A 24,046-nucleotide genomic window follows, 5' to 3' on the forward strand; every position below is an offset into this window, starting at 1 on the left:
TATCATGTGACATGTGATATTGAAATGTTTATTAGTGACAGGTCAGTCACCTTGCTATAATCTTTGTTTAGTATCAGATCATTTCACTTATCATAGTACAAGAGGCCAGATGTTGCCAGAAAGTATAATCGTCTGAGATGATCTAATAGAGATTATAACGACACTGTTTTTAATTAAAGGAGTGTGATATAGCTTCTTATAAAGAACTTGAAAGGTTTGAAGCAAAGGGACATTATTTTGGTCAAGCAAAATTGTGCAATATTCTCTCTCTCTTTAATTGTTCCCTATTCATGAGGATTGTGACTTGATTGGCCAACTGACAAAATTCTAAGGAATAAAAATAGTTATGAAGAACACACTTTAAACTGTATTCTGGAAATTTTTCAGGGGGCATATCAACGTCTAGCATAGCAATTGTAGAGGAATCATTTTAAATTGTGTAAAACCTAGTTAATGATTATAGGTAGGTAAGTACTTACCTAAATTCATTTTTAACATTAAATTTATTGTATGTTATAAAAATATTATGACAGAGTACTATCACAATGTTTTCTAATCTAATCTCTTTGATATTGAGATAATAAAAGAACAATTTGTATTGTTGATGTCATTCAAATACTATTAGCTATGTATTTGCAGTTAAAAGAAGGTTTCCTATGTCAACTAAGAGATATTATTTGCAGAGCTTAAGTCAATTATGTTGTTTCGTCTATATATATAGGCAAGAAATTAAATATTAAGTTATAAATTAATAATATCTCAATATTCCTGAAATGAAAACCTTACTAAACTAGACTTTTATGTCATTTTCTAATCTTTCAGTGAATTACTAAAGAGATCATTGCTGCATTACTTTTTAGGAAAGGCAATTTTTTAGGAAAAGATAAGAATTCTGTAGATAGAGTTAGGTACCTATTGCGTTGTTTATCATTTGAGACCAACTTTTGATTACATACTTCCTATTGTCAAACAATACAATTTTATGTACCTTGCAGAAAGATAGGGTTTTATTTGAATTTGAAATAATATTAATAACAAACATTGTATCATAATAAACAGAAATATGAGTTTTGTTTTTTATTTCAGAAGATTATACAAGCATGTGTCACTTTTATCTTAACATCATCTACTTAAAATGGCAGGGTTAGAGTAACTGCAAACTGTTTAAGAAAGGTCAGAGTACTTTCATATCAAAGTTTATGAACCTTTTATTCTTGTAATACTAAGATTTTTACCTACAATCATCCATTTGAATAACATTAAGCCATCGTAAAGTACTCTTTTCAAGTCTAAGTCGCAATAAAGAAGTTTGTAAGTGCATAGCTAATTATAGGCATCCTTCAGCAAAAAAAATATAGCTTCAGGATGTTCCAACCTTTATTTCCAATCAATTTTGAATAAGGAAATGGCTCTATACAATGAAAAAACAAATTAGCACCAAAATTCTTTACATTCGCACTGTGACTGAGGTCAACAGTGGTCTATAGAGGTCAATATCACGACATTGACAGTGTTTCAACATAAAACACAAGGTTTTCTTACAATAGACTGGATTTACAAAGATTGCACAGATAATTGTGTTAAAATAACTGTATTTTATATATTTTACAAGGTTATAGAGTTATTGTAGCGTGTTTTAATGTGTGAAATTGATGTTGTGGTATATTTAGATGAAGATGATTGGTGTATGATTATATTTAGATTGCAATATGTTAGTTTGTATGCATTTAAAGGATTAGAATGAACTGCAGTGCTTTTCGAGAGTAGCATTATATTGCTAGAAGCTTCTGGAAGCTATGGAAGTATGGGTTAAGTATCCCATGTTGTAACACAGATTATAAGCTATCTGTGACCTAAATTTTATCAAAATCCCTTTGTATTATAGTAGTTCGATAGTTTTGCTTGAAAACATACATTTATATATTCTCTTATTTTGGTTTGGAAATAGGTTAGGTAGTAGTGTAGGATAGCAAATTTCAAATTATAATACAGGCTAATCATTTACACGGAAGTTTTTTTATGAATTTTTATTTTAATAATATAATTTTATAATATTTTTTTTTTTTAAATTTAATCAGTATAGTTAAAAAATGGTGAACAAGAAACAGGTAAAACAACCAAATTACAACCTCATATCCCTTAATTATTTTGGGAAAGTATGGTTGGAAGGAAACCAGTTTTTGTTAACAGTTCCAAGGAATGGAAAGTTGCAGGGATATGTTTTACATTTACCTGAGTATGTAACTACCAAGATGGTTTTTCAGACATCATTACTGAACATTTCATTTACTTAATCTTTTATATTGGACCTTATCAATGAAAGTGACACTCAAGTGGATTTCTAGACAGTATTATGTCCTCAACAACTCTATACACATGTAATACTAAGATAAATGTTTTATTTATGCTTGTATAGGTTGAATGACTAATCAACAGTGCTACAATGATATAATTAATTGACGCAGACCTAACAGGAAAACAGCAACTGAATACTTGTTGCTGTGCATCAACTTACATAAATCAGAAGGGATATATATATTCTACGAATTCGCAAGTTATCCTCGAAGGAAGTTAACCAAAGTTTATGACAGAAGTTCATGTAATAACCAATAAAACATAGGTTTTCGACAGTCTATACGTGACAATAAGGATAATATACATGAAATTATGAAAGTTATCTATGTTTATAATGTACGAATACCAGGAAAACATGATAAGGTGAAGATCACGACCGTTTTACGTAGAAGTACGCGCGACGCGCGTGTTCAATATAAAAATCGTTTGTATCGAGTAAATTTAGCTCGGGCATGCAGGTCGATCACTCACAGACCCTACGTCACGCGCGCAGGCGTCCCGTCGATACACAGCTGTAAGATCAGTGACCTCGAGAAAAAACCACGCTATCACGCGTGACCCTAACCTAAATACAAACATTTTTAACCTTTTTCAGCACTTTCATACATCTTATTCTTGTCTTACCTGTAGAAAACGGGGCGTTACTCACTGTCAGGCGGGAAATCCCACACGACCGAGCGAAAGTGGCCGCGATGACGCCTCGGGCCACAGTCGAAGTTTCGTCATCATTTCACTATTTTACACTGTCACAACACACGTTATATAGTTCTATATGCATTTCGATGCATGTTAACTATCATTTCATAAATAAAAACACGTTTCATAAGCGTGTTATACGCACTTTAACCACATGACTCGACAAAAACATTGAACTGAAAACACCACATTTTGAAAAAGGATACACTTGAAGCCTCTGTCCCATATCCTGTATTAAATTCGCGGCCTGCTGCCGATATGCTAATTCTTTATCTGCATCTAAACCGCATTTTCTGCTTGGAGAATTCAGCAATTGATCTTTTGTAAAATACCATTTTTCTTGCCCTCCAGCCATTGAACGGATGTTCCGACTGCGCGCGAGAAAGCACGACGGAGAGCAGAGCTCCGTCTAAGTGCGTGAGTGGAAAAGGGATAGCGCTATGACAGCGGCGACCGGACGTAGACCACGTTAACATTTGAGAGATTTAAAACTAATAATGTAACATTTTGAATGTACAACAATATTTGTTATCACTAAATAAAATCTAAAAAATAATTAGAATTTTTGGAACTAACTAAACAAGTATTAAACGACTGAAGAAATTTCGTCCCAACTTGTAATCTTGATAGGTATTTTCAATCGGACGCCATTGTAAAACTTGGTGGTTAACGTAGTAAGGTCTCCGGTGACAGAATGTGGATCTGGAACAATCACAGGTATTTTTCACTTTATCACTATGTTTCAATAAGTAGTATAGGCATTTCTCTATCATTTGCGTATATTTTTGTTGTGGATCGTTAACTTTTTAACGATAAAATAGGACTTCAAAATTACGGACCTAAAGACTCTGTCACACCGTGCAAATGGCCGACCCACCACTGTTTACAATACACTTTACTATTTCTCTTTTGGAAAATCATTAGCAGTTGAAATAAATTAATAGTAAATGCACCATAATTATTAATTTATTTTTTTAGGTAGTTTCGTGTAAATAATATCCTTATCGAGTGAAAATTAATTTATAAAGAAACATTGTTGACTACACTAGTGAGGTGATCCAGTGAAAATTTTCGCGGCTACGTGGATTTGCGCGAGTGTGACGATAACAACAGAAAAAAAAAGATTTTGTTGTGTGTAATTACGCAATAGAAAGCGCCTCATGGTTAAATTGCGTTTTTAAATATTATTTTAAAGTGTATTTCAAACATAGTGAATTGGTTTCTTCAAACAATTATTCCAATATGTTTTCGTTCAGTAAAAGTGAAGATGCCAACCAGCTGCATGCTCATAATATTAGGATTTTAGAGCGTAAGTTACTAATAATAGCCTTTTATATTTTTTTCTTATTTTAAATATATAATTTAAAATAAACCTTCTAAAAATGTAGAAAAATTAAATTCTTGTTCAAACTTGTGTTTGATAAGGAAGCGGAAATACCTAAGCGGTGCGAAATAATTTTATTTGAATTTGCAATCCTGAATTCATAACAAAAAAAAATTGATAAAGAACATAGTGAATAAAATTTCCAATAACAACTACAAACAATAATTAAAAATATAAAAAAACGATTGCAAGCAAAGGATTTTTTTACAATCTGCCTTGTATTTTTTTTTCAGTTAATCCATCGACGTCTACAATGTCGCAGCCGCCGCGTCAGGCGATCCACCTGCCAAAGGTCAGGATGTTGAGTCGTGGAGGTCGTCTCTCCTCGGGTCTTCGCATCACCAACGTAAAGTCTATCAAACCACCAGACCCTGAAATCGTGAAGAAACAGGAGAAAGAAAGACTCAGGGCTGAGGTAATTGATTTATTGAATAGTTGCAGTTGGATTAATGGGTCATTAACCCTGTTAAGTAGCTTAGTATTGTTAACTAACAAATAGCAATACTGCATTGATTAATCACTTAATTAAGGTGCCTAATTACTTCATGAATAATTCTTATAAGAAAGGTTAATTAGGGTTTCAAAATAAGTTTTTGCAAAGATAATTTTTGTGATAGGCTAAGGAAATTAGTTTAACCCTTCCACAACAGGGCAAAGTTCTTTTCCTTGACTGAGAGAAGGGTAAGGCTATTAAGAACCCTTTAAGAACTTTCAGACATTAAGAGATTCATCGCAATGTTTTACCTCCACTTAGAACATGAGCTATGCATATGTTAGTATTTCTAACATATGCATAGCTCAGAAAAATCATTAGGTGCAAAACCTATACTGCATATCATATTACAGTCATGAAATACCTATTAATACCAAAAATCTCAATTTTCAGGTCCAAGATGAAATAGTTTCCCGCAGCCGAACCTGTGCCTACAAAGGCTATGAATGCACTCTCCCCGTGCTCTCTGGGCGTCAGTACTGCTACAAACACATACTACGCGATCCCACTGCGCCGTATAGACAGTGTGCACACATTTATAACAATGGAGACAGGTGTCAGAATCCTGCTCCTGATGAACAGAGAGATCCTAGGGATCCTGGGTAAGAAAAAGTTCACTTACTGTTTTTGTTAAGTGATCATAATATTAATTGATTGCAAACAAGTAATAGAAATGTACGTAATTGTATAGTCTGACAACCTATTAAGCAACTTTGGAGTGCAAGAATTATCTAGATTAAATTCATTAATAAGTATATCGAGAATTAAGAAGCTGTAGCAAATAAGGCCACCATCATCATCATATGCCTGTGATCAATGGTGTTCTAATTTCTGAATTTAGTACCTGTTCCATCAGTCATGTACCTTGCAGACAAGGCTCTTCTAAATTGTTAGCATAGTATGTATATGTAACTGTATGACTATTCAATTTCAGTGTAAGAGTTTTAACTGCTTAAAATAAGCAAGATTTTATTTACACTGCTATATTTTAAAAATTGACCCATTTACATCCATATCATAGTAAATAAAAGACAGAGATCGTGAATTAAAACTTGTAATTTCATAAATATTCCGTATTTGTTTATGCTTTTAGTACTTACCTAGAACCCATTATTTAAGTAGTATTAACAAGGAATTCATTTACATTCTCTGAGGTTAAGCTACGCTTGCCGAGGTTGTTCCGTGGATGGGTGACCATCCTAAACATATCGAGTTTCTCCGTGTTTCGGAAGGCACGTTAAATTGTGGGTCCCGGCTGTCATTTTCGAAGATCTTTGACAGTCGTTAACAGTAGTCAGAAGCTTTAAGGTCTGACAACCAGTCTTACCGAAGGGTATCGTGTTAATACCTAAGTAACTGGGTTGTGGAGGTCAGATGGGCAGTCGCTTCATGTAAAACACTGGTATTCAGCTGCATCCGGTGAGACTGGTAGCCGACTCCAACATAGTTTGGAACAAAGGCTAAGCGAATATATATATATATATATTCTATTCTATATTACAGGCTATGTTTCGAGCACGCTCGCGCAGTCTTACGCGCTAGACAGCGCAGCGCGGCGCCGCCCCGCCCCGTTATCACTACAGAAACATTGCTCAATCAACTGCAACATTATGTCAAGTGAGTATTTGTTATATTATGTAAATGCTTCCATAGAAATAGGTACTATTGTTCTATTATGAGATGATATGGTCTATTTACCATATTTCAAGATTTTCCTGTACTCCTCTGTTGATAAGAAACACAATGTAATGTTGCGTGATTGGCTGTAGTTTAATATTTTACTTCAAATAAAAAGACTATTGTTTACCTCTTTATAATAAGGTAATTTCACTAGACAGTCTTCCACATTCGTCGTAGATTTGACGTGATTTCTGAAATCTCACACAGATATGGTTATCACTGTATGAAAATCAAATCATTTATTAATTTAGGTCAAATATTGAGACTTATGATAGTCGTTACAATTACTGAATCTACCACTAGCTCGGAAACATGCTAGCTCTGTTAACAATAAGCTAATATTATAATTCGTATATTGTCTGAATATAATGGTTTATATTTACAGACCAGAACGTCCACGCACAACGTCATGTGCATCATCTGTGTCGGTGGTCAGCGATCCTGCCGAGCCAGAACCACTCACGCCACAACACGTCGATCCTTATAGTAAGTAGCAGTTATTAAGAGATTTTAGTTAGGCAAGGAGAGACCTTTAGGACAGTACTCAGTTGCGCTCACTGGTTAGTAAACGATCTGTGGGTGAAGCAGATCTTTGGGCGGTCATTCCAAAAATGGTGGTACCGGAGGTCATTCCAAAGAAAGTGGTACCAGAGGGTACATAAAAAGTCGGACTCGGTTGTTGTCGATTATAAGTCGTTAAACCACGTCAAAGGCCTTTCGGTGGCTTGAACAGTTTTGACACTGGGTTGACCACTAACCATACGATAAGAAAAAGAAGGTTAAAGTTTATAATAATTTATTGTAAATGACAGAGCAAGTGGACGCGGCGGCGATGAACGCGGCGTATTCCTCGTCCATCATGGAGTACGAGAGCTGCAGCGACAGCGACGCCGACAGCGTGCTGCTGGGCGCCGGCGGGGACTGCCGCGCTGAGGACGTAGACGACATGTCCGATGCGGAGGACGCGCCCTGCGAACAACATTCACTGTGGTTAGTATATAGTATAACATCTATAGAAGCTTTATTCCGACAACTAAGTAAGAAAGTCTTAGCATGAATTGGGTGTACGAGAATGTCAGTCGTATCTATTACTGTCTGTCCCATTTACGAGGCAAATTTAGTCTAAAATTTGTTAACCAAAAGTTTTAGTGTTTTTCAAAAAACATTATAACTCTTGGTCCTTCTGTTAAAATCACTTGTTTTTTTAAATCTAGAGCTTTGGACAAATTTGACCTACATAATCATATCGTTAGGACTAGGACTTACACTCCGTTTACATTCACAGTATTCACACTCATATAATGACATGACTGTCTTCCCTTCTCAATATAATACATCGAAACTAGAAAAGTATCTTCTGCAGACTCTTATAAACTGTAATTCATTTGACACTGCCTTTTTCCGTCCTTATTTAATAAATAATTTACTAAATTCATCAAGTATATACAAATAATGCTTAACTTTACCATAATTTCCAGGAGGGCAGGCGTGTTCACCGCCGAGGAAGCTATATGCGAAGCTAAGAACATGCTGAGAGTGTTACAGTCAGCATATTTGAAGCAGATGGACCGCCTCCGAGTGTTGCTGCAGACTGCCCGGCTGCAGTACTTGAGGAACTTGAAGGCTGAGAAAGAACAGTATTGTGAGTAGTCTTATAATTTTATTATTTATGATGCTCCTGTGGTGAAGTTTGAAGTGTATGCAACTGTTACCTAGAGGGCTCGGATTTGAATACCTAGTCGCGGTAAAAAAATGTATTTCTGAGTTGATGCTTCAAATTAAAAAGAGGTTATACTCGTAATTGAGGTCTATAGCCAAAAATTTTTTCCTTCGGAGTGCACGAGTGGTTACAATGGGACTGGCCGTCGCATAGTCCAACAATTAATTAGAAAGTTTTGATCACAAGGTTCGCAGCTGTCGGAAGTGTTGTATACTCCCGACAGCTGCGATTTAGAATTATGAAGCTGATGGAGGGCTATCTGATACATATATTTTTTTTGGAAATACACAGCAGTATTAATTATAATCTAGATAAATCGTCCATGCCATCTATAATCCGACAACTTTGTAGAGAGCCTCGCTCTACTAAGTAGTCGGACTATAGTTGAATATCGGCTTGGACCTTAGTAATAGGTATGTTTAACAAAGATAAATTTCTATACTTTTTGTTCACAGGTAGTATAAACACACAAATGAACGCTGGAAAATTAACACCTCGTGAAAGACGGCTGCTGAAGAAGTTGAAGGCGTTCGCAAGTTATCACAAGCACCACGGAATAGAAGCAGTGCTTGCAAGGAAACTACATCATAAGAGGGCTAAGGTATGTTTTATATAACAAACTAGCGACCCGTCCCGCCTTAGCCCGGTTTAAAAAGTAATTTTACAAACAACCGTTACAATTTTTAAGCATAAACTTTTGTCTAGAATTACTCTATCTATTAAAGAAAACTGCATCAAAATCCGTTTAGTAGTTTTAAAGTAGTATACATAGGGATAGACTGGAAAGTGACTTTATTTTATGCTATGCAGTGATTTAAGTTAAATCACACTAAATCATGTAACCCATCACTGTCCTCCTGTTACGCAACAAGAATAAAGGAGGGATAATCCTTGAGTCAACCATACTGGCCAAAGGCGGGTTGTGGACTTGTTAGTTCAAGAAATGTTTTTTAAAACTTTCACATAATAATATGAAAGGTTTCATCACGATGCTTCCTCTGGAACAAATAATATGTTTTTTGTAATGTGTATATTAAAATAGATCAGACCTTACCATGCACAGAATCGGACACTATGCTACTTATTGCTTTAATTATTTTAAAATTGATCTGTATTTTCTATTCCATGCTTTCCTGCTGCCTGTAGAAAAAGGTAAAGTATAAGAAAAAAATAAGATTAAATACACCCAATATTCATAATCAACATAATCTATGAGAGACCATAAAGACTTAAGTCCTTTCAAAAGTGCTTCAAATCTCTCAACTTCCCTCCCCAAAAACATTGAACTAGGTAAATCCTTGATGGCTGACGAATCCATTATGATTTCGGAATTTAGCGGAATTGGATTATTTTATCCCGCTAAATCTGATCCAGCTGTGATCTTCTAGCTTCACTTAGTATGACTTAAGCCCTTTACTATAATAATATGATTATTTCAAGAGTCTTAAAGATTTTAACCCCTAGCATATCAAACAAAGCCGCCTTATGGGCTTTTGTCTCAAAAGTCTTATGTGTATTTGGTAACCCTTCCCCACCTTGTAACCATAATTGTACATTTGCCTCTAAAACACACTTATATGTCAAGTTAATATCAAGAACGTTATGTTACAAATATATTGTTTTATTTGCAGGTATACGACACATGTCAGAACAGGCCGATCCCGTCTCAGGGCCGCTGTGTGTTCACGGAGGGAGGCGTGCGCTGTCCACAACACGTGCTACCCGCGTCCAAGCATTGTCTCAAGCATATACTGCATGATAGACAACAGGTAATAATGATACTGTTAAATGTATGTGTCTGTGTGTCTGTCTGTTACAGTTTCACTGGCAAACAGCTTAACCGATTAGTAGCTTTAGTTCAATAGAGGCTAGAGCTGAAAAATAATAGAAAGTTTATAATTATTGAGTACTAGCTAAACCATGTAGGACTCTGGAGGAGGCTTAGTTAATAACAGCCGCGCGGATCGATCTATGAGGTTAAGCTACGTTTGCCGCCATTATTCTGTGGATGGTGACCATCTTACACACTCCGTGTTTTGGAAGGCACGTTAAACGGCTGTCATTTCCAAAGATCTTTGACAATCGTTACCAATAGTCTGAAAGCCAGTCTTAACAAAGGTTTTTGTGTTATAACCCAGGGTTGTGGAGGTCTTATGAGTCGTTTCACGTAAAATACTGGTACTCGGCTGCATCCGGTGAGGCTGGTAGTCGACTCGAACATAGTTCCGTACCTTCTGTGTGAGTGATTAATAATTTAACTATTAATTTTGTAGGTGTTATTCGCTGCGTGTGGGGACACGCGCGGCGTGACTGCGTGCCAGGAGCCGATTCCCAAACTGCCGCTGCCGTCCGCCTCTTGCCGGTATCATACAGATCCGCCTCCCTATACTGTGTTTGCTATCAAAGTGAGTATATTGACATCAGCCGGCACTAACTTAAGTTATTTTTACATATCTACAGCATAAAAGGCCTTGTATGTCCGAAGATGGAATGTCTTTTCTATTGTATAGAATGTAAACAATCAAAAGTTTAAAACCCCAAAAGGAAATTGCTGTTTTTTTTTAACTTGTAGTAGCGGTGAGATATAATAAAAATTGTTTTTTTTTGTACAAAACTTCATTTAAAATTGGGTATCCAATTTTCTGTATCATTTATATTATGTAACTAAGTTCCTTGCTTAATTTTTCTCAACATCTTCATAATAAAACACATAACTGGGGTCACCTAACACAGACATATGGTTTGCTTAGGAGTCCCCAATCACAACCACCCACTGTTATAACATTTTTTCACCAATATTTTATTATTAATTTGATTATTTCACCAATATTTTTAGTTTTTTATTTACTTTTGTTTTTTTTTCGTTTTTTAACATAACCCTACATTTCTTACCTGCTCCTCAGAAAGAAGGCTCAGACACTGAATCGGAGCCGCGTTCTATATCAGAGGCCGACTCGCACCGCACTGAAGTGAATGAGGAAGTGGTCCACACAGACCACTCGGTCGACGACCGCCAGGACATCGGCGAGGTCACACTCCCGCCTGAAACACCGTACGAATGACACACGTACATACACATACCAGACGACTACTGGTCACAAGTTTTCTTGTACGATATCTATAATAGTGGTTTAACACCGCCAAGCATTTGTATTTAGACCAGTGAAGTGCTTATACATAACAGACCAGTAACTACGAATAAATTACATAATCTGTGTTGAGTGATATTCAAGTGATTCCCAGTGATTTCATCTGAAAATAGACTACGATACTACACTCTTACTAATAAACATTGTGTAAGCTCTGAATAGCTTAGCAAACAAGTGAGTGCAAATACCAATAATAAAATATGCTGGTTATAAAAGTGTTTCATGTTTGTCAAACTGTCGAAATTGTATGAGCAGTTTTGACTTACAGTTGAAATAGAATAAGTGTTCAGTGTATTAAACAGGTACAATATAATGTATTGTGATTTTAAAACTCTTGTACACATAATATTATAATGCAACTGATATTAAACGCGATTGCATTATAATATTATTGTGTACTGTCATTTATTTTGTGATAGTGTTTGATTTTAATGAATTGTGTGACTGTGTGAACCCAGATCAAGAAGAAATAAAAGTGTTATTATTGTGTTATAGCCTTCTTGTCTGTGACACCCTACCCCATGGGAAGAAGGCAAGACTTGTGTATGTATATTAATTTGCCTTTAAATGGTAAAATCTGGCAAATCAATATAATATGTTTGTCTCCATAAATTTGTGTAAACAATAATTTTACCTTAAATAGTTTATGAAGCACCTAGTAACCAACAGTGTAACCTATACTAAAACATCAAGTAATCCAAGGTTAAATACATGTTTGTGTTAATTTCCGTATAATACTACACTTACTCTGACCAGTTTCACAACTAACGGATAAGTGTTGAATAATCTGTCTAATACACAGAGAATCACCAAATGTATGAAAACCGCTAATGTAGTTAAGATAACCAATACTTATTCAAAGGTTTGAAACTAGCCATTTATGTATTACAACAGTATGATAATTGCTTCTGTATGCACATAGTCGATTTTATTAGTTGAATGCGTAAAATAATTCAAAATTTGTGTCTAGATATTGCCTGAAAAAAGGTATAATATGGACTCGTAATGTATATGACTGAAATTCTGTTTTGCTAGTGAGAAAAGTGGCTTAAAAAATGTTTAGGACGAAAGGATCAGAATATAATGTAGCTCTAAGCAGTATGATAACTATTTCTGTAAAGTTATATTGTAATTAGAGTTTTGATTGCTGAGTCTGTTGTAATAGCAGAATTAGTTAGGGTCTTATATCAGGCGAAAGTAGACGAATCATATTCTATTTCTGTGTATGTATTTATAAATGGATATGTAATATTAAGACCTGGTTTTTCTGAAGACATACAGTGGCTGCAATCTGCAAGTTGCAGGTTCTGATAATATAATCTTTGGTTATAGATAAGATGAATTTGTCAAGTTAAAACTATATTATTATGTACTATAGGGCTGACACATGCAAAGACAGATATAATATGTAATTACTGTTTTGCTTAAGTTTAGGTAGGGAAACAATATAATAATATATTAGTTTGAATCTCACAGAATACACCATATTTACATACTACTGCATAATCTTTACGCGAAAAAAGATCCTGGCAATTTCGACGACTTTATTTGCTATGTTTTTAAATGTTCCACAAAATAGCTATTTCTAAAAAATATCATTGATTATTTGAAAAAAATACTACGATAAGATTAAAATTCGTATAATAATATCTCCACATAGTTATTACTTAATAATGCTGTATGTACTAGGACCGTAAGTCAAGCAAAATATTAAACTGGATGTTGAAATAGCCATGTAATCTAATTACTTAAATAATAATTAGTAATGATATCTGATAAATATAATCTAAAATGGAAATGTATTGTAAGGCACTAATAGCTCCACTTTAAAGTGGTCGACCTGCCGACATGACAAGTCAAGTCGGCAAAACGAAGTCAGCGGCTTAAGCCGTCATGATTCCTTTGAAATAAAGTATTACCAAGACATGTCAGTGGGTCGGCAACTTGAGTGGTTAGACTCCATTACCCTTTTCAAATTTCTAATATAAGAAAAGCTATGTTACATTCCATCAAGATATATGCATGTAAATGAATTCTTTAAGTAGATTTTAATTAATATTGACAAATTCTACAGTTCCTCTATGGGTTTAAACAGATGGTACACGAAATTGGCTGCTATATAACTCATTCATTGCTTTATAAGTGCAGTTGCGATGATAACTGCTTTGAAACTGCCAGTCAACTATAGTCGTGTTTCAACCATTTAACATTGTTATAGTCCAACAACGTTGTAGAGAGTCTCAGATTAAGAATATAGTGTCAGTCAGCAAACTTATGCAGCACTAGCTGACCCGCGCAACTTCGCTTGCGTCACATAAAAGAATCATAATTTTCCCCGTTTTTGTAACATTTTTCACTGGTACTCTGCTCCTATTGGTCGTAGCGTGATGATATATAGCCTATAGCCTTCCTCGATAAATGGACTATCTAACACTGAAAGAATTTTTCAAATCGGACCAGTAGTTCCCGAGATTAGCGCGTTCAAACAAACAAACAAACAAACAAACAAACAAACAAACAAACAAACAAACTCTTCAGCTTTATAATATTAGTATAGATTAAACACATAATTATTAATATTACTCTGATGAACCGTGCATGCCCAGTATCGCTACTAAGTTGTCAGACTATAAGAAGCATTGTCCATTTTAGTGACAGTTTTTGAAAGCATATATAAACTGCATCAAAATTACGTTTCTATTGCTAACTTGCCTTTTAATCATATATCATCTGAATAGAACCCGACTCGTAATATTTTAGTTCCCTACACTTTGTGATATGTAAATCCAAAGGTAATATTAAAATAAGCATAAACAAAATATAGTGTATACTTAGTTGTTTTTTGTTGCTCTTCTCTCACTGTGGCAGTATTTATAAACCAAAATGCTTTAAACTATGTCTAAGGCTGCGTTTCCACCAGAGATGTGCGATGGAAATGTGTCGTGCGAGGATGTCTAGCTGTGCTGTGAAAATGTGTGGGTGTTTCCACCAAAGCTGTGCGATGAAAATGTGTCTACGAGGATGTGTAGCGGAGCTGTGAAAATGCGCATTATGTGTGGTGCGAGGATGCGTTGCGAAGCTGTGAAATGTATCGACGGGGGTGCGGTGTAGTGGGAGCGGCCAATTTTTCTTTGGTGCTGATGCATTCTCTGTAGTGAGTGTCTTCCTTCTTGATAATGTTCTCAATCAAATTGTGTAACTCATAAAAGTTACTTCTAGATACTCGATAAGAATTTTCGAATATTTCATCATCAGCCGTATAAAAAAAGGTAAAGAATTCTCCATGTAAACGATGATATTTAATATGGTTACGTATCCAAAACCTGTGTGTTCTTCTATTGTTTAAAATTATAGAACTAATAAACTCCGTATCTTCTGCTTCCATTTCTTCATCGCAAATTGTTAAATATAAAAGTATCTTCTTTTTCCAATTATCCATATCTATTTTACGCACTTCTACTTCCAACAAACTCCGTCTATGGACTGGCTGGTACAGTATGCGCAAACCTCGCAACACATCCTTCTCAACACATCCCTCGCACACATCCCTCGTACACATCCCTCGCACACATTCCTCGCTTGTTTTGTATGCGCAAAAATCTAGCTCCGCTGAGCCGTTTCCACCAGAGCTGTGCTGACCGAGGCGAGGTAAATGAAGCGATTCTATTGGTTCTTTACAAACACATCCCTCGCTACGCATCCTCGCACATCTCTGGTGGAAACGCAGCCTTAAGCTACTTTTTGTAATGATCTGAATGTTCCACTGTATTGCAATGATAATAAAAAATCAGTACATAAATATCAACATGTTTTTCATTATAAAGTTACTAGATTTACCTCATTCCAAGACATATTGTGGATACTAGTTAAGAGATACCATGAACACTACCGGACAAAATCTAATGTCTACTACAAAATTCCTGGGGACTGAAGTTGGCTAGTCACCTCTAAAAAGAATCCCGTTGTCCATCGACCCTTTACTTCCTAAATACTCTTATTGTATGGTAGTTCACTGAGGTGTGTTTAAAATACCTAGCCCTAAGATCAGTGAGATCTAGCCACAACCTAAAACCCTACCTACGCCTGGAATAGGAGTCCTAGTTCTACAAATTACATAGACTAGGCAATTATTATAATAACACATCATAGTTAAGTTGAAATATTGAATGTAAATACAATAACATAAAGAAAGAATTAGGGACAATCTCCAGGATAGGATTCGAATCTCGAGGATACTTTTCGAACAACCTTGACGTGCCCAAAAGACTCGTGTTCAAATTTAATCTATATTGAACGAATGAAAGGTGTGGAAACTTGTTGTCGTTTGCGTCCTACGGATCGTCTTTTCGTACGGGTGAAAGATTTTGATGATTTTATCTAGGAAATTAGTCTTCTGTTGCTGAGAATGGAAGTGTTTGTAATCTAAAATAGAGAATTGACAACCCCGTTGCAGTATTAGGAGGGAAAATCTCAGTATTAAAGCACAATGGTGGATCTAAGCGGAGGTTCCGAGGGTCCCCTCGAACATGCATTTTCGAACAGTGTATTTATTGTTCCTGGGATCATTGTCATCAGTTTATCAGGTAAAACTGTGCTTTTATTATTTATTTACGTGTGGATGTTAATATTTTTGTAGTGCGATCATTATTTGCTAACATTTCAACGATACAATGTCAGCGATTAATTAGACCGTAAAGTGTCACAAAAAAACTAAGTTTTATTCACGATTTCCTGTATATAGTTAGAAAGCGCTTACAAAAACACAATATTTTTTATTGTCAAGAGAATTACATATTTAACTCACGTAAAAATTCAAATTAACTGATCATAAAATAAATATTACCTGCTTTTCAAAATTATTTTTTATCTCTTTATCATTCTATCTAAAAATCAATACTGAGCGGCCAATAATTATCTAACATCTGCCTGAATCTTGTACTGCAGCTATATATTAACATATCGAACTGAACTTTCTGAAATTTGTTCGGTTAAAATACATGAATAGCCAGCGGGAATGTTGTACAACTGTCAAAATATATATTTTTTTAATTTTTACTCAGGCAGTGACAGCTTACACATTCTTATCTGGTTATTATTGTATATAATTTTATTATTATCCTGTTATAACTTCAATAATTAAATTTAATTAAGTTGGTATAGTACCTAATTATATGGTATCATAAATTAATGTTTGTATCCTGTGACCACTCAATTAATATATTTTGTTATTTGCAATATTTAGTCATTTTAGTACTTTTAATTTATACAGCAGATGGCGCTAAACAGAGATGTTTTATACGGAGAAAGGAGATTCCCTTTCTTAGCTGTGACAATTATTTAGAAATATAATTGTTTTTATGTTTCAATTTAGCGCTTGTCATGGTGGCCAAATCAAAACTAAATCGAACCTAAAATCCCTACATAGTGCCAACTGTTTTATGAAACGCACATACGCGTGGGGAGCAGCGCACGTCTTAATTATTTATAACATCACACCATTAACCCAAAGGTGTAGGCAGCATTATATAAAATACACCTAAATTTTCGCCATGGATAATGTTACTGCCATGTAATACCTCTTATTGGATACTAGCTGACCCGCGCAACTTCGCTTGCGTCAAGGAGAATGGGTCAAAATTTTCCCCGTTTTTGTAACATTTTTCACTGGTACTCTGCTCCTATGAGTAGCAGAGTGATGATATATAGCCTATAACCTTCCTCGATAAATGGACTATCTAACACTTAAAGAATTTTTAAAATCGGACCAGTAGTTCCTGAGATTAGCGCGTTCAAACAAACAAACAAACAAACTCTTCAGCTTTATAATATTATAGTATAGATAATTATTGAGAATATTCTTATATAAATTAAAAAAGCCTGAATACAGTTTACTTGACCTGGGAATCGAACCCAAGACCTCTTGATCAGCAGTCATATACTACTACCCTGAACACAGCAGTTCAGGCAGTCTTACTTTAAGTTACATACTGAAGGTTTCACTTGCCAGTTGTGTAAACCATTCCGTTGCAGACAATAGTCGGTCCAAATAATGTAGGAACATCTTTGTGTACACTGCAGGCGAAATTAACGATACTCTTGTGTGGATTTACCATACATTTATAAATATGACGCAAGTTAAAAGAGTAAGCGAGAGCGATTTGGTAAAATCGCTTTTTATATAGTTGAGAGCGCTTTTGTGTTTAAAGCGAAAGTGTTGTAAACATTGCGTTAATCTTTTTTTTTTATATTTCTCGTATGACCTCTTTAAGGAGCCATGGGACCTGCAATCTGGCTTTTATATTTTTAAATTTTTGAAGCTTCATAAAATTCGAACTTCAAATTTATACAAGAATATCTATGGTTTCCTAACATTATCGTTTTCCATATCCTAAGTCAATTTACTAGACAGTGTATGTAGAATGCGTTAATGGGCGTGGTTGTAAGAATATTGAATCAAGATAAAATGACCATTATTTATTTGCAATAAAAACATAAATGACGCTATTTATGGATAGAAAAAATAGTTTCTAGTGAATGATGTCACCATATTAAGTGACAATGGGCACAAACAACACAAAGAAAAAAATACATATTAAACAGAAAACATGCCAGGAATTATTATATAATAAAGATAGGTATTATGCCTAAGACCCCTTATACACTAGCGGTTAATCGCTTTTACAGGCTGCAAACGCCTGTGATTGTCCTCACTTAACCGTAGTGATTTTTTATTCGGTTGCATATTAATGTGTAACCGCGCGGCTAGCCACTATCGCGGTAATATAATGCGTGAGGAGGCTTATGCCTAAGAAACGTCTTCTATGCTAGGTATCTTGCAATAATTATAGCACAATTCCCGCCATTGTCAGCTTACTTCGCTATCAGTTAACAAATTAAACCAAGCCCGATCGACCAACGTGTATTCCACGTTACATTAGCACGAGATAAGTGCTGTTCGTCCGCCGATAACGTTTCAATTCAAGCAAACAACTCACGAAAAATGGACGCCATTGACCCAGAAGTGATAGGAAAACTACAGGAATTGATGAAGGATGCTGATCCTAGCAAACCTCCTTCGAGAAAGGCGATGATTGAAATGCTTGATAGTTTGGATGTGGCTGACGATGTGCGGGAAAATTTGAAAGCTATGCTGACGGGAGATGTCCCTAAAGTGTTCGGGAGTTACGGAGGAGGTTCTATACTGGCTGTAGTCTTCATTCTGATGGTGTTCTCCTTGCTGTGTAAGTTTTTTTTTCTATTTTCTATTGCCGTGAGCCGTATAAGTGAATGATTTAGTGCATATGCGTGTTGAAAGGAATGCAAGTGGTTATAATGGTACGATATCGGTTTTTTTAAGAAGTTAATGTTTGTGCAGTTGTTTTTACTTGGAAAATTATTTCAAAGGATAGAAAAACTGAAGGAAACTTAACAATGAGTTTCGAGAAATAGAAGGGGGTGTTTTTAATTTCTTTGGCGCTGTCTAAAGAATAAAGGATTCAGCGAAATTTAATAAGGAAAGAGAAATGCGAAATAGAAGAAACTTTAAAGAATTATCTTTCCATATGGGTTGAACTGATGTTTGCAAACAAGAAAATCTTTAGAAAAGTCCTGCTTATAAAGACAAGACAGAGAAGAAATATAAAGGCAATTAAGTTCTCAAACGATACATTCCGAACATTAATTATTTCTAGAGCAATTGATTTTTTGAATTAGTAAAATGATTTGTGGAAAATTGTTGTTAGGTGCTATCGGAGTTGGTCACAAAAAAGCATCAAATTAAATAACAAAATAAATGAAATAAGGTCTTAATAATTCAGTTACATTGTTACAAAGTCTATATAACTGTAGATAATTGACATAATTTATCATTATCTATAGGTATTTTTTATCACAAAGTATAAATACTTTCTCAATTGACATGTAGGTCGAAATATTATCGTTTCAGCGTTGCTATTATGAAAACATTGATAGCAAGTTAACACTACGTGTGATAGCAACTAAGTTTCATAAACCTATATTTTGTCTCTTTTATGAAAGCAACTCTTTGCTATTTTATGCGGTTTTAATTTTCTTACTAAATTACTTAAGTACTGCTGAATATGCCGTAATATAAGTGAGACTGGAAGCCGACTCCAACATAGTTTGGAACAAAGGCTAAGCCAATATATATACTACTGAATAGCAGACCGGACCTTTACATCGGGAGCTGGAAAATGGAAATTGCAATATTTTGCATTGGACTAGAAATCAGCAAGCGAAAAAATTTCGCCTTGCATGTTTATACTATACAAGAACTATCGATGAACATGAATTTTACCTCGTATTGTATGTATCAGTTTGCTACCACAGCCAGTGTAACCTGCACTGAAACATCAAGGAATCTATGGTGAAATGACAAGAATGTATGCTCGCGTTAGTTCCTCGTTTAATATGAATTATTAAATGTTTATCTACTTGTCAAAATACAGCTGCAAAGAACCTTTATACAATGGATAAAGAAACGTCTTGGGGAATATAAAGTACAAGTAACACAATTATGTACTCTATATTATTCAGGTGTTTGTTATCGATAACTACGCCATGGCCATATCGAATTGACATGCAGGCAAATGTATTACCTATTAGGTATACCAATTTTCCTTTAAATCATCAATTATACATCGTCGTTTCGTTTCACGCAATCGATGTTAACTAAATCCGATATTACCCTATATTCGTAAATATCTTTCAGACTAGCATTCGTCTCAATTTCAAAATGATGATAAATTGTATTTTATCAATATTTGATAAACATTATTCGTATTACACACGAACACGTTATTGTGTAAGTACGCGATAAAACCTGAGTTTCTAGATTAATAATTTTAGTTTATCGCTAGGCGTGAGGCAGTGCGGTGAGTGCCTTTATTTATTGTTTTTTATTCACTTCAATAGTGAAAGAAGTGCGATACTACAATAGCTATTTTTCCAAATATTTTGATTTAAATCATATCGTCAATGGTTTTGTAATAACGTTCCCTTTTTATATTTATTTGTCATTCTTTTCTGGAAGTTTAAAGTCAGCTACTTTTCGTTTTTAATTTAAAGAAGGAAATAAAATGGTACTATAGTTCACTGTGCGTGTATTTAATTGATTTCAAGGCAAAAGCCTACTAACACGGTGTATTATGGCAGAAAGTTACACATCTGGCTATGCATTTGCAATAAAAACATTTCAATTTAAATTGTTCGTAAATTTGTGTCGCATTCCGAACACTATAAAGCATCATAAGCGAAATAAGTAAAAAATCTATCAGAAATTCGCACTGAATTAAAAACAGAAACTTTCCCGCGCAACAGAAAGAAAATGGCGGAAGGCGACGCTGATATTACATTGAACGTTCCCGTTGGACTTGGAGGAGATGGGGAAGGTGAAGGGATGGGCCTCGGCGCCGCCATTACGGACCAACTGTCACAATCCATACAAAACATGGACTTAGTGAAAGTTCTACAAAAAATGGTTGCCCAGACACCGGAAGACGAAGAATCTGTAGAAATTAGAGACAAATTGCGTGGAGTTTTACAACAATTCAAAGATATGACGGATGATGACAAGGCTATGTTCACGAATAGAATAAAAGAGGGTTTGAAGAATAAATTGAGTATGAAATTGAAGGATAGCGGGGCTTTTAGCAATATAGAAGAGGCTGTAAGAAGCGCTATTATGACTAGATTGTATATGGTGGCCGCTGGCGTTGTGTTACTGATCATTTTGATAAGTAAGTTTTGTGTTCATCGTGAGAGTTTAAAATATTGTTTCCCGCCATGAGACAGAAGTTTAAAAGGAAAACAATTGTTAATTCGGAAAAAAATTGCGGGGTTTTCTAATTTATATTAGATAGAATATTTCTCAATAGTATATCTTAGATTGTTAACGAGCCCGGTATATGGCAATAGGCTCGCCCCTTATTACATGGGACTAAAATTGTTAATAGCGAAACGTGGGTGTATTTTTATATGCCGCTGCTATACCTTCGAGTACAAACGGATCATGTTGAAAAATAACCAAATTTTAACTCTTAAATGCATAACGTAGGTATTTTCCATTCGCCGTGATGTGAAAGAAATAAATAATAATATAACTATCCTGTTAAGTATTAAGCAATCAATCTTATTTGATTAAGATCTTAATATGACGATATCACATATTATATAAAGATAAACAGTCATTTGTTTAGATTTAATACAATTATCGTACAATACGTTGTTTGTTAATAATTATCTTTAACCTAATTATTACGTGGTTACAGGTGTTTATCATAACAAAATTTAAATTCATATTTTCATTAACTACAGTCGCTTAACAACTTTGTATTTTTATCACGAAACTTAAATTAAAACCTGAACAAAGCCACGTCCCCATAGCGGCATGGCGACCAAAACCACTGCGCCACGTAGGCAGGCATTGTTAGAATGTCTATCTCTTTATCTATGCACCACCGTAAAGCTAGGCTGTCCTAGGAGAATGTCTAAGGCATTAAGTCCGCCTGTATCCTTTTGTATATGAAGTCAATAAATAAATGTAAAACGTTTTTTCGATCGTATAATACGCCTGCATTGGGTTCCTAAAGATGATATAATGAATATAATAATGTAACGCGGTTATAAATTAAATGTTACGTACCTTATTTGTTTATCCGATGTTTCGATCCAGTTACACCCATCATGGTCACTGATGTAGCTGCTAAGCGTCGTCTCCTTGTGGCGCGAGTTTCTACGCCTACCCTCAACTTGATCTTCACTAGTTTTTAATTGTTGGAAACTATCGCCTTACTTCGTATTACCGCTTTACAACTTTGAAACTTCAAAGTATGTACTATCAAACTGAAAAAAGGTTTTGATTTGATGGTAAACAGAAACATTTTGTGTTCCAAAATTAGGGTGCTTATTCAATTCCTGTACAAACTGGTATCTAATTTGATACGAACACATTTTCGCAAGTTTTCATGCTAGATTTACTGGTTTATTTTTATAATTGTTTTTTGGTCACAGGATACAAAATATGCAACACGTCGATAAGTACATTTGTAGGTCTTTTTACATTTTATCGCTGACCCGACATTGACCCGACATTTCCAATTTAAGATATCTTTCAAATTGTTATCTCGTCTTAAATTGGCAGTACATTTCTACAATATTCACCCTTTAAAAGAGATTTATAGTTATTTAAGGAATGGAAAGTTTCTTACCCGCAATTAGCTTGCTTTAAATTTTTCAAGTTCACACACACACACACACTATCAAGTACATTTCTATTTAGATTTCTTAGCCATGTTTTTGTTCACCGTTGATAAATACTTGAATTATTAAGAAACACGAAAAGTCGCGTGCCTCAAATTTCAACCGTTCCTTTCGTGGATTCCAATTCAAATGACATTTTAAAAATTATTTCTTAACTACCCACTTTTATGCAGCCCGATATTCATGATATTTTTATCTCATTATTTATTTACTTTCAATAAAAATACTCCCACTCATAGGTTGACGGTTCGAACCCGAGGCATCTTTTTAAGTTATGTGTGTATTAGAAATAATTATCACTTGCTTCAAAAAGAAAAAATACTAAAACGATATTTTCTCTCTTTCAGTATTCTTCGGCTACAAACTATACAAATCGATAAAAGACAAGGAAAAGAAGATTGAAGAGAAAAAGAAGGCCAAACAAATGAAAAAGAAGAAGTGAAGCAACAACTAAACGTAACGGCGAGAGGCACAATGGCGTCTTGTGTGGAAAATTATGTATTTTTACTACTATTTTATATTTAATTTATAATATAGGCAATATTAAAACATTTTTAATTCCGTATTTCATCTTTTTACAGGAAAATTTTAGTCAATTTTAAAAATATCTGTAATGTTTTAACTAGAGCAATTTTTTATCGCGTTTTGTTACTGCTATGTAGTAGTGTTAACTAATATATTTTATAAATGTCTACATATTTGTGCTAATATATAAAATTCAATGTCTATATACCCTTTAGGCAGTAGAAGTTTAAACGTAGGTAAATAAAATACGTAATTTTCTATACATTACAATTAAATGACTGATTATGAACTATTTAAGGTTTAATATTTCTATTTATTTTCTGTTGTATTAGTGACTTTATAAATGTCTAATATATTATCTAAAAAATATCTTTGTAACAACCAATTTTTTTGCGCATAACAAAAAATATTTTCTGATTGGTTACACTTTTTGTAAATTGCTCAATTCCTACTACTCTGGGTTGCCAACTAATAGACTTATATCTACCATTTTGCATTTAAATATTAAACATTTCTATATTGTGCTGAATGAGGAGAATATGTATAATTTTCGTTGATAATATGTCCAAAAGTTATTTTATGTGAACTCAGTTGATGTTTTGTTAATAAAACAGTTTATTTTTACATGATACTTTGTCGTTTTTCTACCTTTAACATAATAATTATTATATTATTATTTAGTATCAAATAGGGTATAGTTTTACTGCTAAGAAATTGAACGGGCAACATAGTCTGACAACTTAGTGAGGGCATTGCCTGCTAGG

The 24,046-nt window shown here is 34.6% G+C and overlaps 3 protein-coding genes and 1 long non-coding RNA gene across 7 annotated transcripts in view; 2 read left to right on the forward strand and 2 right to left on the reverse strand.

Moving 5' to 3' along the window:
• Nucleotides 1-3,406, reverse strand: part of CycT (Cyclin T) — a 36,417-nt gene extending 33,011 nt beyond the window's left edge. For both annotated transcript variants that reach the window (XM_076132159.1, XM_076132158.1), the window contains exon 1: nucleotides 3,258-3,406. In XM_076132159.1, coding sequence (XP_075988274.1) covers nucleotides 3,258-3,406 — 149 coding nt within the window. The remainder of the gene's footprint in view (nucleotides 1-3,257) is intronic.
• A 236-nt stretch (nucleotides 3,407-3,642) lies between these two features.
• On the forward strand, nucleotides 3,643-15,282 carry dgt1 (KAT8 regulatory NSL complex subunit dim gamma-tubulin 1). Of its 3 annotated transcripts, none has more exons than XM_076132166.1 (11): nucleotides 3,643-3,768; nucleotides 4,669-4,850; nucleotides 5,322-5,530; nucleotides 6,432-6,545; nucleotides 6,994-7,094; nucleotides 7,421-7,598; nucleotides 8,087-8,250; nucleotides 8,784-8,929; nucleotides 9,960-10,097; nucleotides 10,602-10,733; nucleotides 11,232-15,282. In XM_076132166.1, the coding sequence occupies exons 2-11, from the start codon at nucleotides 4,689-4,691 to the stop codon at nucleotides 11,388-11,390; spliced, it is 1,503 nt and encodes a 500-aa protein (XP_075988281.1). In that variant the 5' UTR covers nucleotides 3,643-3,768; nucleotides 4,669-4,688; the 3' UTR covers nucleotides 11,391-15,282. The 3 variants fall into 3 exon arrangements, with proteins under 3 accessions (XP_075988281.1, XP_075988280.1, XP_075988282.1); XM_076132165.1 differs by lacking the exon at nucleotides 3,643-3,768 and adding an exon at nucleotides 4,155-4,360; XM_076132167.1 differs by lacking the exon at nucleotides 3,643-3,768 and adding an exon at nucleotides 4,155-4,360 and having other exon boundaries at nucleotides 11,236-15,282.
• LOC142984500 (uncharacterized) lies at nucleotides 8,945-23,097 on the reverse strand. The gene is made up of 4 exons (XR_012960151.1): nucleotides 22,706-23,097; nucleotides 22,141-22,340; nucleotides 11,221-11,370; nucleotides 8,945-9,468 (listed from the first exon to the last, which is right to left on the reverse strand). It is a non-coding gene; the product is annotated as an uncharacterized LOC142984500 (long non-coding RNA).
• LOC142984499 (uncharacterized) lies at nucleotides 20,229-23,913 on the forward strand. The gene is made up of 3 exons (XM_076132168.1): nucleotides 20,229-20,371; nucleotides 20,817-21,235; nucleotides 23,105-23,913. Exons 2-3 carry the CDS (start codon nucleotides 20,824-20,826, stop codon nucleotides 23,197-23,199), a joined length of 507 nt encoding a protein of 168 aa, XP_075988283.1. The 5' UTR covers nucleotides 20,229-20,371; nucleotides 20,817-20,823; the 3' UTR covers nucleotides 23,200-23,913.
• The last annotated feature ends 133 nt before the right edge of the window (nucleotides 23,914-24,046 follow it).

This window comes from Anticarsia gemmatalis, chromosome 27, assembly GCF_050436995.1.
Source record: "Anticarsia gemmatalis isolate Benzon Research Colony breed Stoneville strain chromosome 27, ilAntGemm2 primary, whole genome shotgun sequence".
NCBI lineage: Eukaryota > Metazoa > Arthropoda > Insecta > Lepidoptera > Erebidae > Anticarsia > Anticarsia gemmatalis.